Genomic DNA, 16,918 nt, shown 5'->3' with positions numbered 1-16,918 from the left:
AAATCATTTTCAGAACCAGCATAAAAAGCACACCACTCTTAAGATCATTGTTGTTTGATGGAAATAAACAAGTTCATCAATGAAAGCCATCAGAAATAATTTGCCTTGTATACAGAAAGAAATGCTCCACTTCAGAAATAATTTGCCTTGTATACAGAAAGAAATGCTCCACTATTTCTATACTGAGATGATATGACAGGAAAGCATGTTTTAAGGTTTTGAACTAAAGTTACTTCAAAGACAACTTAAATAGTGACTAAAATCACAAAGCTGAAATCACAATAAAGAGTAATTCAAATAGTTTTTACTGAACATAAAACAAGACAGTTTTCCTACCTCCACATGAGGGTCTGGTGAACAGATGGACGCAAGTGGAAGACATGGTTGCTGACTGCTAGATTGTGCTCCAGTCGGAATGGCTCTAGTACAACACCGTCCCTTACTGGGAAAGTTAATCGCAGCTCGTCATTGGGGTTGGCTGGGATCGAAGAGGGAGAGAAAGTGTGAACTTTCCCTTTTGCATCTGCAGTGCGATAATAATTTAGTATTTAATTCAAAGTCAGATAGAACATGGTCACAAATGGGGAATTCCAGGAAAGGTTGGATAACTAGAAAATTACCTTTTTGACTACTTTGGATAATTTGCTCTATTTGAACTGGTATTTTCTATATTCTTTTAAACCTTACATCTAGAATCAAGATTCAGGAAGAAAAGAAGAGCTGAATTTACAGATGTTCTCTATTACGAAAACATCCGCTTTTCCATACTTAAATATTATGAACAGTTTTCTTATGCAGTTCCTTCCCATGTCCGTGAACAAACCATAATACCAATGTTTTTAATGACTGGCTATACATCCCTCAACAGAATTACTCAAAATTGGTTAGTATATCGAAATTCTTATTTTAGTACTCACTTGGAGGAGGTGGGAGAGCATTAATATTTGGCTTAATGTCTGGTGGGAATGGTGGTTTTACATCCTGATTAGGTGACAAGTATGGTGGAATACTGCTTCCGGGGGTCATGGGTGGTGTGGGGTTTCCTGGGACAGGCGAGTGAGGATAGTTTGCTACTGGCCTTGGAGGCTATTTATAAAAAAATAAAAAGGAGAAAAATGACTCATAATGACAGAAATTCAAAACCAGACTAATGTTTACAGTATTAATGATTCTTTTCATACCCCATTTAGATTTCCTTGACTGTAGGAATAGCCACTTCCAGAGAAATTGTTGCTCTGACCATTAAATGGCTCTTGCTAAAATGAAAAGGATTAAGACATGTTTTATATACTAGTGTTAGCTCTACAACAATATAAAATTGAAATAATAAGTAAATAAGAAGAAATAAAGATTTGGATCACTTTACATAAAGACTCAGAACACTTTACATACAAGTGCCATAATTATATTTATATGTAGCCTTAAGCCAAAAAAAATTGTGATTTAAAAAACACATTGAAAACAAGACATTTCGTTAAACATATAACTGTACATAGTGAAGTTCACAAATCTTCTGAAACACTACCTTCTACTTCAAACACACCACAGTACAGATTTCCCAGAACTTTAATTCCCATATGAAAGCTAACCAGAAAAAAGCCAATTCTTTCAGAGAAAAATTATTTAACTGATTTATCAGTAAGCTTATGTAACACTCACTTTTCAAAGGATCACGTTTTTATGTACAATATGTCTGCCTTTTTCATAGAAAGCCTTGTAGATGGGCCTCAATTACATTTTTTTAAGTTTCAGTTTTGTGTGCTTATTACAAAATGTAGAAAGAAAATATGTTAAGTGGTCTTTTATGCTTGGAATCTGAAGGAAAAAAGCAATGAGGAGGTAGATGTGACTCAGCCTTGGTAATGTTACAGGTAAGGTGACAGTGACACCAGTTTTAACAAAGAGCAAATGGACTCTTTCAATCCTTGATGAAAAAAAACTATATAAATATGAAGTGCTCTTTAGTATTTGTAGCATGAAACCGAGGTAAGAGAAATAGACTGAAAAGATTCAGTCCATCAATCCATTCCAGTATAACAAATATTATGTTATTCATTAATTCTCTTTATAACATATATGGGGTACAACAGTGAGCAAATCAGCATCAAAATAGTTTAAATCCTAAAACACCCTCTTGCTTTGTATTCATACATAACTGCTGACCAGTAAAATGCTGGAACAAACAATGAAAATGAGACTTTTTTTGCACTCTTCAGTATTTTGTGAGAAGGTGATTATTATATATATAAAAATATAAGCCAATGTGTAGGTCATTAATTCTTAAAATGTGTGGATTAAAACATTTTGTACTTGTAAACATTAATTTCTAATTTCTCCTTTTACAGAATGTTATAGAGAAAAGCCAAGCAAAATGACACCTTTTATTGGCTAACTAGAAAGATTACAATATGCAAGCTTTCGAGGCAACTCAGGCCCCTTCTTCAGGCAAGATGTAATGTAAAGAAGGGGCCTGAGTTGCCTCGAAAGCTTGCATATTGTAATCTTTCTAGTTAGCCAATAAAAGGTGTCATTTTGCTTGGCTTTTCTCTACATTCATAATGGCTAACACGGTACAACACCCTAGTACTACAGAATGTTATATAAATTACTTAAGAAATAAACTTAAGACAAACCTTGTAATACTGTCCCATAGCCACACTGGGTGGCGCATATTGGCCTGTTCCTTGCTGCCCTGGCATCCTCTGTCCAGGATAATTGGGGGATGGTAATGGCCTTGGTGGGTTCGGTGTTGGATATTGCCCGGGCTGGTTGGGAAACTGGCCATTTGGTCCATATTGCTGAGTCCCATAATTTGGCTACAAAATGTATTTAAATGGAATCAGTTAGTGAAAGCAAAAAAGAGAAGATAAAAACAATCACATCAAAGTGAATACCTTTTAGAAATCAAAGTGTAAAAAAGGTCAGTACTTGCCATTTTTGAAAAATAGGCATAATGACATTTTTTGAAAAGTTTTTCATTATTTTGAAACACTGGATCATTAATTTCATTATAAATATAAATGGCGCTAACCTCTCCGGGGTAAGGCCTTTTCATTCCTTGAATATTTATGGCCTGTGGTCTTGGACCAGGGTATCCCTGCTGAGGCATTCTCTGCCCATGGCTTCCAAAAGGACTCATTCCTGGGGGCCTAGTTTGAGTTATGCCCATCGGCGGAGCATTCAGGTTGGAATTATTCATTCCTGCACCCATTGTAGCGGGATTAATATTGCCTGGCATGGAAGGTGGTCCACGGGGACCAGGCTGATTCATGAACTGGTTATTATAAGCTTGGGTTGGTCCCATCTGGAAAGAGGAACAAACCTACAAGAAAGAAACATAACAGGGGTCAGTAAAAATAACCTGATTCAACAGAAAAATGTGCATGAGTATGGTTAACAAGTTCTTAAGTTCATACAGAGGTTAGTACATTTTCTTTTTTCACAAACCTATACTAACAGTCATAATCTTTACAGACAATCCAACATGAATATGTCTTCATTCCATTTTTTTCTTTTAATTTTATGGCTGAATATGAGGCCAAAGAATTGCTGGCAAAAGATTTAATACAGGACATTTCCATTTCTCTGTTGTGATTATATTGCTCAATCAAAACATTGAAGGGTGAATATTTTATTAAATATTCAGTAGACAGAAATAATGCACACTTCAAAAAATAAAATATAAAAATAATTTTATTGCTAATACATAGCTGAACTGTCCTTATTCAATAAGGTAGCCGATCATCTTCACTCACAATTATGAATATATTATCTCCAGTTAAATGTGTTACTTTTGAAAGTATATCATACATAAAATACCAACAGAATATTAATGGCCGTCATCTAAAAAGTTCTGTGACAGCCACAGCTAAAGTAAAGCCTGTGGTACCCAACTCAGACCCAACTATTCTTCATTTACAGTCTGGCAGGTGGTACCACAGCATCAAACTGATTCATGGCATGAATAACTAAAGTATACTGACCAAGTGATTGCTCTCCATTACCCATGACTAATAAATCTGCTATTATTCATAGTGCAGTGTTTATTGTTGTGTATTATTTTACATTAGACATTGTTAGTTGCATGACACACTATATCTCATATGACTGGGCTATTACAACTAGACACCTGCACCTGTTTTTTTCTTTATTTACATTTCATTTTAAAATTCAAAAGACGACCCTGACCCATAACCATCCCCTCACCCATTTTACCTGCAAGACAAAGATACCTCAAGTATTGTAAGACATTAAGCCCTATTTGGCTTTAAGACTTGCACTATTTAGATTTCCTTTTTATTTACTATTGGTTTATACTATTCTGTTACTAAGAGCCAACATACATGTTAGAAATAACACATAACAAACAGTTTTTCACATGAATAGAACAGCCAAGCTAAATCAAAGGGCACATCTAATTTAGTTTTGTCACTTCAACTTGGCATAGCACAGCTATGCTGGCCACAGAAATTTGTCAATATTGATGAGTTTTTTTAAAAGCTCCAGTCAATTATACAATAATTTTACTTATTTTCTACAGTGTCTATAAGAGGCTATCTTACCGGTCCATATTGATTAATATCTTTGTTCTGCGTTTCCTGCAGAGCTGCCACGGTTGCTGTTGCAGTGGCTGTAGCTGTGGCTGCTGCGGCTGCCACTGCGGCTGCAGCCGCAGCAGCAGCAGGCTGCGTGAAATCAGCTGGCTGTCGTGTGTGAGGTGGAATTCCCATGCCACCTGGGTTATTTGGGCCACCGGGATAACTGAAAATCAAAACAAACATAAAGTGAGAATCATAAAAGTGTACCTATTTAAAGTGCATTCTTTCAGTTAACTTACTATATTTAATTTGATGGAACCTATTCAATATGTACCTTTTTTTTAAAAGGTACTCACTCTGTTATGATCCATTTATGTTAATCAGTGTCAAACTAGTTTGTTTTACTGTCTGTTTAAACAAACATTTGTCTTGATGTGTACTGATAACGTAATTAGTAATTTGTCATGTTTGTATTTGCATTTTACCTGAGCACATTTCAAGGTGCTCTGCATCTACATTCAGGGAAAAGTGCTAAACAAAAATAAACTGAATTGACTACTTTACACTACACAGCTCACTTGTCATCTTTTCTTACTCCACTAAAAGAATCCAACACCGCCTTACAATAATAGGTGGGAAAACGAGATCTTATTTGACTCAAAATTAGAAAAGACTGTCTGCAAGGAATGCTCTCTATCTTTTAATAAAACTGAAAAAAATTCAATAATGTTGTACTAAAATAAGTCAGGCCTCTGTTAAACTGTCTCAACATACAGTATAAAAGGGACTTCTGTATTTTTGACATTCTGTTTACAGTACCAACTCTACAGACTGAGTAGAAGAGGGGTGTTGATATTGATTTCCTGTGGAACAGAAATATATAGGAAATAGAAGTGATTGAATTTCCATTTTTTCTGTATCTGATTCATAGCAATGCTAGCCATACAATCACAAAAACAAAAAATAAAATAGACTTATTGTTATTAATATAACACCCAATTTGAGCAAAAATAAAAATATAAATTTAAGGATATCAGGAGCTCAGGAGAAAATGCCAATCTTAGCCAGTATTTATGCAGAATGCTGTGTTGCACAATTGAGAAAAACACACTTCCATTAGATAGCTGTGTCAAGGGGAAGCTGTTAGGTCCTAAATGTTTCTTGGTGTACTGATGCAGAGTTACTAGTGTGTTTCCTTTTAAATAAATCATGACATGAGCCTTCTATACATCTTTGTGTAGTTTTGAGGTGACTGTGTCCAAAGTCAGAAAAAAACGATAGCTGCATTACATCAAAGACAGAAGTAGATTGTGGGTAAGGACAATGACCTCCAGTGCAGGCTTTTACTTTGGCAATACACCTGGTGGGAGGGAACAAAAACTTGTGAAGGGCAAGGACATGACATCTTAGTATTCTGATCAGACTGTAGCAAACTATGATAATATAAATATCATTGATATGTAACCATCCCTTTAAAGTAAAGTAAGAAAATGAGGCAGTAAACAGTAAAATGTAACTGTGAAGTTAAGTATACACAAATCAGATTTAATCCTCATGTACCTTCCAGCAAAGCCTCCTCCGCCAGGATAACTGGGACGACCATACATGCTTTGCTGCATATAAGGCTGGCTAGATCCACTCTTGGAAGGGAACTGTTGCTGCTGCCCAGAAAACTGTGCTGAGTTCATGTTGGGATTGTTTGCTGACATGCCAGATGCCATTGGATTGCCACCAGGATTCATTGGATTATTTGCATTCGCCATTGGATTACCAAGAACCTAGAAGACAGAGAGAAAAAAGATAATTTAGAAATTGTATATGCACAGGTAAAAATGTGAAAACAGTGGGATTTTGAAATTTATTCAATATTTGGTCACATACTCAGGGATGTCTTTCAAAATGGTGTGCCATGAAAATCTGTAATAAAATGAACTTGTTGCCAAGCTCATATTTGCTCTGATAGTCATTGCCACGGTGCTCCTTACATATGTACCTGACTAAATGGTCTGGTGACATAAAAAATGTATGTACAACTAAAGGGAGTCTTTAAAGTGAGACATGAACAATGGACCATTCATATTGATCTGGTATTCCTACATTTGACACCAAATTTTTAAGTAATGTTAAGGGCCAACAGAAAGAACAACATGGAAAAGCAAATCCCAAAATGGCTCAGTAATTAAAATTATTTGTATAATATTTTGTAAGAGTCAACAATGCAGTATCTATATACCAGCTGAGTAAAAGAATTCTGGATCTTATATGTTTGTATAAAATCTTATAAGTAAGCTTTAAATATACAGATTTGATATTTTCCTATTCCTCCTTATCCTGTTGTGCCATTAAAGTAATCCAAGTGCAATATCTCCATGAATATGAAAGTGGGCACCAATTTTGTCAGATGCCCCACAGTTGTTAAAACTGGCACACCTGGGATTTTTGTCTGGATCCCATTGTTTTGTTTTTTGTATAAAATAAAAACAAGGTAGAAAGAGTGGGACTGTCACTTTCAGAGTGATTATATTTTACATTCTTCAATGTTTTAAGCAGTTTATTAGGATATTGGCACTACTGGAAAACTGCCTGTTGTGATTTTCTAGTTTTTCTGACTTTCCATTTTTTTATTCCTTTAACAATATTTTCATTGGGTCACATGTAGACAAAATAGGTACTTTCCAAATAATTAATAGCTAGATTGCCCAGAGCATTGAGATAATTTTATTTCAGTTAAAGAAGTGGTAATGTATGCTGGTGATCCAATCCAAAAATATATAGGGGCAGCAGCACAATGTTTTTTATGTAGAAATAAAGTTAATTCTTTAAATACACCATGAAATAGTACACAATCTGCATGAAACTCTGTTTTTTTACAGACATCCTAAACATGTTATGTTTAATTGTGGGCATTACAAATGGACTGTCACTGCTAGTTCATGGTTGGATTCTCTCTTGAACCTGATGCAACCTGTATAAGTCACAACTCTCTAGGACTGTTTAGCAATGTGGGCTGAGAAAATGAATGAATGTGTGAACCACATCAATGACCAAAATCATGTACTTCATTTACCTAAAACAGCCTACCAATGAACAATATATGTTTAGATATGTGTTCTTAATTCTGCTTTTATTTTTGTTTTTAAGGTTTTCCAGGAAATGTTCTCTTTTGATTTACATACCTGCCAATACTGGTTTATGTTATAGCCAATATGCCTTGCTACTGAGCTGATCTATCTATGGTTTACAAAAAGATTTTTTCCTTCTTTCCCATACATACAGTAGGCTCCTTCTGGAAATCCTTTACACTTTGAAGCTATAAACAAATGAATAAAGTAAAACGTGCATTTCTTTTTGTGTTGCTATTATATCTAATCAGATATCTTAGTAGTAATTGCTGGATTGTAAGAGAGATTCAGATAAAAATAAAATGAAATCAATCCAATATGTAATTTAAAATCAGAGAGGATACTGCACTGTGCATTCACAACAGAATATTGGGAAAGAGGATAATGCAGGCTTAGTACTTTACGCACAGCAAACACAACTGTGATCAGCTCAGTAATATGCACCACACCCTTAGCTGAAAAGTGTTCATTATAAACCAATTTTTGCTCTAAGCAGCTCAGTAATGTATCCTGACCAGGAATGAATGAGCTAATTAAACCTAAGCTATATTTTCATTGACTGGGGAAAAAGAGCTTTGTTACTTCATTCTGGTTAGACTTTTAGAGTCCATGAATTAAAATTGTAAAACTTTCATAACCCATGCAAACTATGCATAAATCTTATGGTATTGATATGTGCTGTTACTAAAGGAACAGATGTGTCATGTCACCGTTGCAAACTACAAACTAAAATTAATTTCCAAAATCATCATTTATTAAATAATACAAATAAAGCATGTTAAATCATATTAAGAAAGGAAAAAAAGCAATAGATCTTATAATAAGGGGCTTCTGTTCTAACATATCAAGCAAATAATTCTTCCAAATGGTTTTGCCCAAAATGTAGTGGCCTTTGCTTTCGTTTCTTCCAGATGTAAATAGTGGCAGTTAACCACAAATTAATAACAACAGCTGCCAAACATAATCCAGCTAAATGGCTATACTACCTCTGAAGTGATAACAGTGTAATATAGCAGACTATGCAGCCTGGGCAATTTGAAACAGATACTTATCCATACTTGCTTTTTACATATTGTCTTTCACATACAAACACAATGAATATTTTTTCATAAACATTCAGTCAGTCAGTCATTGTCCAACTCGCTATATCCTAACACAGGGTCACAGGGGTCTGCTGGAGCCAATCCCAGCCAACACAGGGTGCAAGGCAGGAACAAATCCCAGGCAGGGAGCCAGTCCACCACTGGACACACACACACACACACACACACACACACACACACACACACACACACACACCAAGCACACACTAGGGCCAATTTAGGATTGCCAATGCACCTAACCTGCATGTCTTTGGACAGGGAGGACCAGGGAAGCAAACCCAGGATAAAACATTAATCTATATTATACATTATATCTAAGTAGGGGAGTCATGAGCCATAAAAGTGGTGACAAAAAATAACTTTGCAATTTCAAATGTCATTAATCTAGTTACAAAATGTTAGATTTTGGTTATACACCTTCAGTAAAAATATCACTATTAATTAGTGACTAGTAATGAGTACAAGATAAAAAAGTTAAATGACTTTGCAAATTCCCTCTATTTCAACACTCACCTGACTTTGTGATGTATTAGTGACGCCCCAGACTGTTGTAACCACAGACAAAGAACCTGGAGGCTGATTATTATTTTGCTGCCAGGGAACTGAATCATAAGGAAATGACCCATCACTGGAAAACAAACATAAAATAAATACAAGATAAAGGATGTTACAACCAAAAACAGCTACACTGCACAAAACTACCAGACAGCTTGCCAGCACTTATGCAATACAGTAGTTTCATCAAAGAGATAAACAACAAAATTACAGAGTAAAAATTACGGTGGAAAAGCAACACCTCATATTGTCAGTGTGTGCAATACTTAATTGCTGGCAAAACAGTGAAGAGTGATAATGAAACACAGGAATTGACTCTATATTAAATGACACCACAAAGAAATCATCATACAGTTTTATGCTTTTTTAATTGATTTACATTCAGTGACACCTTGACAAATAATTCTTTTTTCCAGCAAGGTAGGACCTGTACTACTGGTCTGTGATTGGAACAAAGATACAGCCAAAATATTTCTTGTAAATTTAATTTTAGATATCATCTTACAAAAAAGTCACCACAAGTTGCATGAAATTCTAGAGAGCAGTGGTTTCTGACATTAAATTCAATGAAGTATGATAGCAAACATACAGTACTAGAAAATGACTGTATTGCCATATTACATTATTTGCATTATATACACAGTATTCAACAGATTGCTTTCAAAACTACCCCACTGTGTGTCTGAATGCACAAATGAAAGTTGCGATGGAAAAACCTAGTTAAAAAAATGGAAGTCTGACAAATGTGAGACTATTTAGTCAATCAAGCTTACAGTATTTGTTTAGCTAAACTGTCCTAATATCTCATCCCAATACCTCTTAAAGGTTTCTGCTTCAAATGCATGGCTCAGTAGTCTGTTCCAGATTCCCACAACTCGTTTGCTTAAAGATGTACCACCTGGCTTCAGTCTTAAAACACACTTCCCCTTTATTTCCATTGGTGTCCTCAAGTAAACGATTTGCTACTTAGTTGAAAGAACATACTTTATCGATGCCTTTGAGGATTTTTAAGACCTGGATTAGCTTCTCATGCACCCTCCTCCATTTGAGACTAAACAGGTTTAACTCCCTGACCCTGTCAGTGTAAGACATCTCCTCAGGTCTTGGCATACACCTGGTTGCTCCTATTTGAATAGTTTCAACTGCTGCAGTGTCACACAAAACTCCAGATACAGTCTCACTAGTGCATTTTTCAGTCTGACCATGACATCCCTTGATTATATATGCAACCGTTTTTACGATAGGTTTATAACCTAACATTTGCCTTTTTAATCACTGTTGCACACTGCTTACATATGAGGAGGTTGTATCAACATAATCCGTATGAGTGAAAATGTATTTAATTTTGTTTTATGCACATACATGAAATTTTGAGTATTTTTACAAGATAGGTGGCATTGTAGTTAATGCTGCTGCCTCATAACCACAGGAACTGTGATTCAATTCTCAGTACAGACAGTAGTCTCTGAAGCATGTTATCCCACATCCATGTGGGTATTCTACTAGTATTTTGCTTTCCTTCTGTTTTCCACCTTTAGGTTACTTTGCAATTGTCAACTTATTGACAGATATTATTAGTGTGTGTGGAAATATTGTACGTTTTTATAGAACTTCACTAGAAATTCAGCAAATATTAAATCAGAGGCCCCAGCGAAAGTGAAAGTGAGCACAGACCCTAACAACACCATTAAGATATTTAGACTTTTAAAGCAACTGTATCAAATCAGAGCATCAGAAAGTCTATGTAGAGTTATTATTAGTTATTTCATCATAAGCATGTCAGTTATTAAATGGGACCACCACTAAAAACAATATAAACTAATAGACCTCACAATATAAATATAAAATTAGTTTCAAAGTAGATGGATTTTAATTTTATTTTAAGATACTCCTCTTAACCTATAAGGCACTAAATGGTCTAGCCCCTGCCTACTTGAGTATCTTGCTCCATCGTCACAATCCCCCTCGTGTTCTTAGATCCGCAGATCAGCTGCTCCTAACCGTTCCCAAGGCACATTTTAAAGCTCGTGGTGAAAGGGCTTTTTCTGTCTGTACACCTAGGCTCTGGAACTCCTTACCTTTAGTGGTTAGGCAAGCCGCTTCAGTCGCCACATTCAAATCAAACCTAAAAACTCACTTCTTCACATTGGCTTTTAATTCTTAACCTGTCTTATTTCCACTTGCTTTTTGCTATTTCTCTGTTTTATTGGGTCCCCTGACCTGTTTTTTAGTGTCTCTGTTTTAATTCTCTCTTAATGTTTGTTTTTAATATTTTGCTTTTAGTCTTGCTTGTTTTAACTGTACAGCGCTTCGGTCAGTTGTAATGCTGTGTTTTTAAGCGCTTAACAAATAAAAATGGTATGGTATGGTATGGATTGAACACGTTTGATATGCAAACTGTGTAATAAATACTGTCGCAAAACTGAAATGACTTCAATGAACTTTGTAGCATAGCTTCTGGGTGGAAATTTTTGACTAGACCATTAGTACATACTGCTTTTTCACCATTTTAGCTTCTGCAAATTGAATGGATATAGGAAAAACACACGCAAACTTTTTTCAAGACTCAGTCTACCGTGCTGTTGTGATGTCCCTTTAGGTGGACACAGTGTCCTACAATGACCTGTTTACACATGGCACACAACTGTCAGTGCATTTTACAGAAAAGCTGTAGAGAGTGGATGAAAGAGGACTGTTCAGTTCAGGCACAGAAGGCAACACAATAACATAAATGCTACTTAGTCACATAATTATGAGCTTAAAAATCATTATTGCTTGATATCTTCTAAAGGGCATGTTGAACAGAGTGACTGTGAAAGCAGATGCTTTACTGAGCATCTGTGAGACAAAAAGGCTATATTGGTTTAGCAAAACAGCCTGATCTGAGAAGAAACTGTCAAAGTCATACTATTTCATCAATGACCAAGTAACAGAAAATGCCTCTAATATACGGCTCAATTACGTCATGACAGATGCTCAACTTGATTTAAAAATAACGATGGGCAAATGTGAATATAGCCTTATACCTGCATTTGAACTCTAGCCTTAGGTGTAGAGGTTTTCTCCCACCTTCCACTTAACTTATCAGGCTGACTGGTTACTCTAAAGTGGATTGGTGTCTTTGACTTGCAATGAACTTGAATCCTATTCAGTGTTGATTCCTGTCATGCCTCTGATGCTGGAAGAGACTAGGTTTGTATCGTTGTCTCCACAAAATGAAAACAGAAGAAGAAATTAATTTGTTTGTTTTTTCAACAGTAGCACTGATTTGCAGTGCTATATAAAAGCATAAGTAATGTTCTTTTGGAATCTCTCCTACTATTGCACACTTTTACACAAATTGTGTACAGCTCTTCAAACAAAAACAAAACAAAAATGTGAAAAAACAGACCAATCTTGAAAGGGCAAATATTCTTTTTACAGGACTGTATATGGCTAATGTAGTGATACAGCACAATTCAAAACTGGAACCACTCTATCTTTTGTATCGTTTAATGAGAAAGTTCATGTCCACTGCATACTTGCAAATACTTATGCTCAGTAATAAACAAATGCACTCGTAAGCTGCCTGAGCCCACCACAGGTCAATTGCCAACATGCCTCTTATTGTACTAGCAGACAGCAGCCAACACAAGGCTCCAAACCACGATGCACATCATTCATTACATCTCCTCCCACCCTGCATTTGCACACTGTTATTAAGATTCAAGCACCTCATTTAGAGCTGATTGAAAGCATGTCATCTGTGCATTTCAGAATTTCACTATGAAGGTGAAAACCACATTCATGCTACACTGAGTGCATTTCAATGTACAGAAACACACTGTGCATAAATTAAGGGAAGAAAAGTTTACTGATTCAGCTAAAATCTTAAAGATGTGTCAGAGCCTGGCCAGTGTAAAACAGCCCTTTCAGGCAGAGGGTAAAATGACTTGTTAGGATTCCTTTAAATCCATCATTCAGTGTACTATTTATAAGTCGCCAACTTGTTGTTAAGTTTCGGATATTTCATACACTGTTTCAATTGTACATGTGCAACAATAAAAAAGGCCTTAATGTGGTTCATTTAAATGCATAAACCAACATCTAGTCACAAATACCTCTTATTCTCTACTTTCCTGTGCTTCTGCTAACAGAACAAAGTTGAAAACAGTATGCACATTCTGCAAAATGCAGTGTGCTATCACATACTAGCAAACCAGTTGTATCTTTCTCTGCTTGAGTTGACTCCTTTCCAGTGTTGGTGAACCAGCTAAGAACTGAACTGGAGGTCAGACCTCAATGAACTGATGTTTGCCACTGACCTGTGCGAGAGTGCCGGCTTCATTGAGCTCATGGCGTTCATTGATGGTTGCATTGGTATCTTTCCTGGAGGCTCGTTCTGCCGATTCTTCTGATGACGAAGTAGTAAAAGTCGCCCCAGTTCTTCACACCACGATGAAAGAAGGGCTGAAAAAGGATACAAGACAATGCAGTATTTTTGTAAACATAAACACTCTAAATCTGGTTGTAGGATTTTTTTTAAAGAAAAGAACAGGTCTTGGCCTAATAGGCTCTGCAAAACTGAGACAACCTACAGTTAAAGACACATTTAGCAATACATTAAGAAAGTAAGAGCTGAGCTTCTTTAACATTTAGACACACATGTAAATTACCTTTCTTTGTATGCTTGAACACTTTCACTCTGTAGATGTGGAAAACTGACTTCCTTTTAGGAACTGAATGGGTGAGATTACAAAGACACCTTAACTTACTTTTTGACTGTTACTCTATTGTGACACTGAAGTTTAAATTTCACAGAACAACTGGAAATGAGAGTCACATTATGTGACAGATTTGGGCACAGTTCTTATAGTTTCAACTGAATTTTTTTTTGCGTTGTGTGTTTTAACGAGAAGCTAACTGGTATGCCTTACTGGACTTTGTACTTGTCAATTTCTGCACTTTCTCTTGAGATTGGGAGAAATCAACAGCAGAGCATTACTAAGATACAGTATTTCTGAGACTCTGAGCTTACGGAAGTTAACATGGTCTTAAGTATAAATATATAAAACATTGACTATCCAGGTGAATATTACTGCCAAGTAAGAATTTTCACTCTATTCTACACACTTGACATTACTACTACTACTACTACTAACTACAGGTAAAGTAGTATAGCTTCATCCATGGAGCAATCCAAATGTCAAATAATCTATAACTGAATACCTAAAGGTATATGTTTAGATAAAAGGCACAGGCTGTAGTATTGTCTTAAAATTGATCTTCTTAATTGAAAGACCATGGAAGGAGAGAAAAAAAAAGGTGTGCGTTTTTGTAAAAATATGAGCAACCAAGTTTATTGGGAGATGACCACCAAGTTACAATAGTAAAGCTAGCGTGATATACACACAAGCTGCTCTGTGCCATCCATGGACAGATACAGTCTAATGTACATTTTGTGAAGTTCCTGAGGTACAATTTTTTTTTTGTTGTTGTTGGAAGTGATATTGCTTCAAATGAAAGTGTAGGATCAATCTTGATCCTGAGGTTTGTAATCAGAGAGGGCAGAATAAATTGGTTGACCATTAACAGTATCAGGGGTAATTTCAGTATTTTATCTAGAGAAGTCCCCACTCGAATTCCTTTTGCTTTTACCAAACAAGCATGGACTCTAGCAAGGAAGCCACTCATTCATTGTCACTAACAAAGAATCCCATCAATTGTAAACAATTGAATGACTCTGCTCTAAAAACTAAAGCTGTGAAGCTACAAATAAAGCTTACCAAAACCTGTTATGGTATGACCATTCATTTTGTGATAAATGGAACTGTGTTTTGATCCATATTTTAAGAGATGTTACATTTTGAAACCAGGGGATCTTTCTCAATGGCCTGCACACGTATGCATTCTTGTATATAAATAAATTTACAGTATTTTTATAGCCATATAATCCTGCCTCCGACTTTCACTGCACTGTTTCTCCCACTAGGGCTCACTGTTTCCTCAGATATAGACACTGAGTAAAATCAGACGCACTTCCCCGTTATGTTATACTTCTGTCAATATGAATTTGAATCAAATCATGCAAGTATATCTATAATAGAACACCATGTACAAAAGATGCATGTTTTCCATTTATCTGCCTAAAAAAATTTATTAAAAAAAAAAAAAAAAAAAAAAATCAGGCTGACTGCTTACTCTAAAGTGGATGGGTGTGATGGGGTCAGGGCCTTTCTTTTGCAATATACTGTACCAGCACTTGAGTTCTTGAAGGCAGAAACAAAGTGTTCTGCCAAAGGGCGGTAAGCAGCGGCAGCAGTTCACATGCAGCTATGTCAAAATAACAGTCTGCTGGAGTTCTTTCTGGCCCGATTAATTACTGCTGCAGTGAAATGGGAGCAGTCATCCTAAGCGTGCTTTTGAAGATTTTGATGCAAGTTTCTCTTGTTTGCATAAATGCATATCAACATAACAAACTTGACACATGAACTTCAAATACAACAGACAAATGGCTTTAGTAGGTAAACAAAAGCTGCTGTTTGTCTTTAAAAGAACAGCATTCCAAACGAGTCTTGGTGGTCCAATTACAAAAAAAAAATTATAATAACAAGGGGGGGGGGGGGGTTGGGGGGTTTGGAGTGAGGGAGAGAATAAAGAGTAGAAGAAAGAAGCCTGAGGTGGCTATCGCCTTGCCAAAGTACCATTTTACATATTTAATGTTCTGTGTTCACTCATCTGCCTATGACTGCCTGGCATCAAAATTGTACCACAAATCACTACAGCTACGCACCATGTTCTCTAAATTTACACCATAACTATGAGTGTGTAAAATCTGTCAGATGTACTTTCAAGGAATATGTGTGTTCCTTTTTAACAATGTACTGTTTTCAACCTGTGGAAAGCGTATTGTGATCCTCTTGTGAAAATACTAACTAACTGGCTTTTTGAAGAGGAAAAATAAATGGCAATAAATACAGGCTTAAGATAGCATGGTAGTCTTATAATACCAAATCATTTTTAGGTACAACAAATTATATGTACTCAGTCCATTTTAAAGGTTACAGGGAGTGGGGCATAAGACTAAATAAGTGTGTTCAGAAAATAGATAGATGTCTACACAGAGTACTGTTTGCTGGTGACATTGCAGTCCATTAGAAGAACATTACTCCAAATGAATCTCCTTTTGCCTTCACTTCTATCTGGACTGCCAATCACTTCAATGGACTATGGTAAGTTGCACATAGAAACACTGGAAGAATACCCCACAACTAAACATCTAGAAGATACACGTTCATTCACATTCACATATTACACTATTCATCTATGAATGTTAAAATCTTGCTTGAATCTCATTTGCATTTTTGGAGTATACCCAGGAGAAAAACTGTATTAAGATGTGCAGTTTTTCCCCCATTAGTAGCTGAAGTAATCACAATCACACCTTGTATTAAACTGTCTGCAACACTACCACACTTTGTGGCACAAGCTACTCTCCTCTCATTTAAATACTGAGCACGTGAGGTTCAGGCTACATGAAAAGATGAAAAAGAAAACACAAAAGACAGATACAGATGGTGCCAGCTTTCTCTCCCTGTGTGTGTTTAAGCAAGCAATGCAG

The 16,918-nt window shown here is 36.0% G+C and overlaps 1 protein-coding gene across 6 annotated transcripts in view; it reads right to left on the bottom strand.

Annotated features, from left to right (window-relative positions):
* The window catches only part of zmiz1a (zinc finger, MIZ-type containing 1a), a 295,579-nt gene that overhangs the window by 23,940 nt on the left and 254,721 nt on the right, over positions 1 to 16,918 (bottom strand). For all 6 annotated transcript variants that reach the window (XM_051923788.1, XM_051923787.1, XM_051923789.1 and 3 more), the window contains 9 exons: positions 13,623 to 13,767; positions 9,277 to 9,391; positions 6,099 to 6,316; positions 4,563 to 4,761; positions 3,032 to 3,322; positions 2,634 to 2,816; positions 1,182 to 1,256; positions 918 to 1,086; positions 337 to 523 (listed from right to left, as the gene is read on the bottom strand). In XM_051923788.1, coding sequence (XP_051779748.1) covers positions 337 to 523; positions 918 to 1,086; positions 1,182 to 1,256; positions 2,634 to 2,816; positions 3,032 to 3,322; positions 4,563 to 4,761; positions 6,099 to 6,316; positions 9,277 to 9,391; positions 13,623 to 13,767 — 1,582 coding nt within the window. The remainder of the gene's footprint in view (positions 1 to 336; positions 524 to 917; positions 1,087 to 1,181; positions 1,257 to 2,633; positions 2,817 to 3,031; positions 3,323 to 4,562; positions 4,762 to 6,098; positions 6,317 to 9,276; positions 9,392 to 13,622; positions 13,768 to 16,918) is intronic.

Source organism: Erpetoichthys calabaricus, chromosome 2 (genome assembly GCF_900747795.2).
Source record: "Erpetoichthys calabaricus chromosome 2, fErpCal1.3, whole genome shotgun sequence".
Taxonomy (NCBI): Eukaryota; Metazoa; Chordata; class Cladistia; order Polypteriformes; family Polypteridae; genus Erpetoichthys; species Erpetoichthys calabaricus.
Note: the sequence above shows the minus strand (reverse complement) of the source record. Positions and strands in the feature narration are given on the sequence as shown.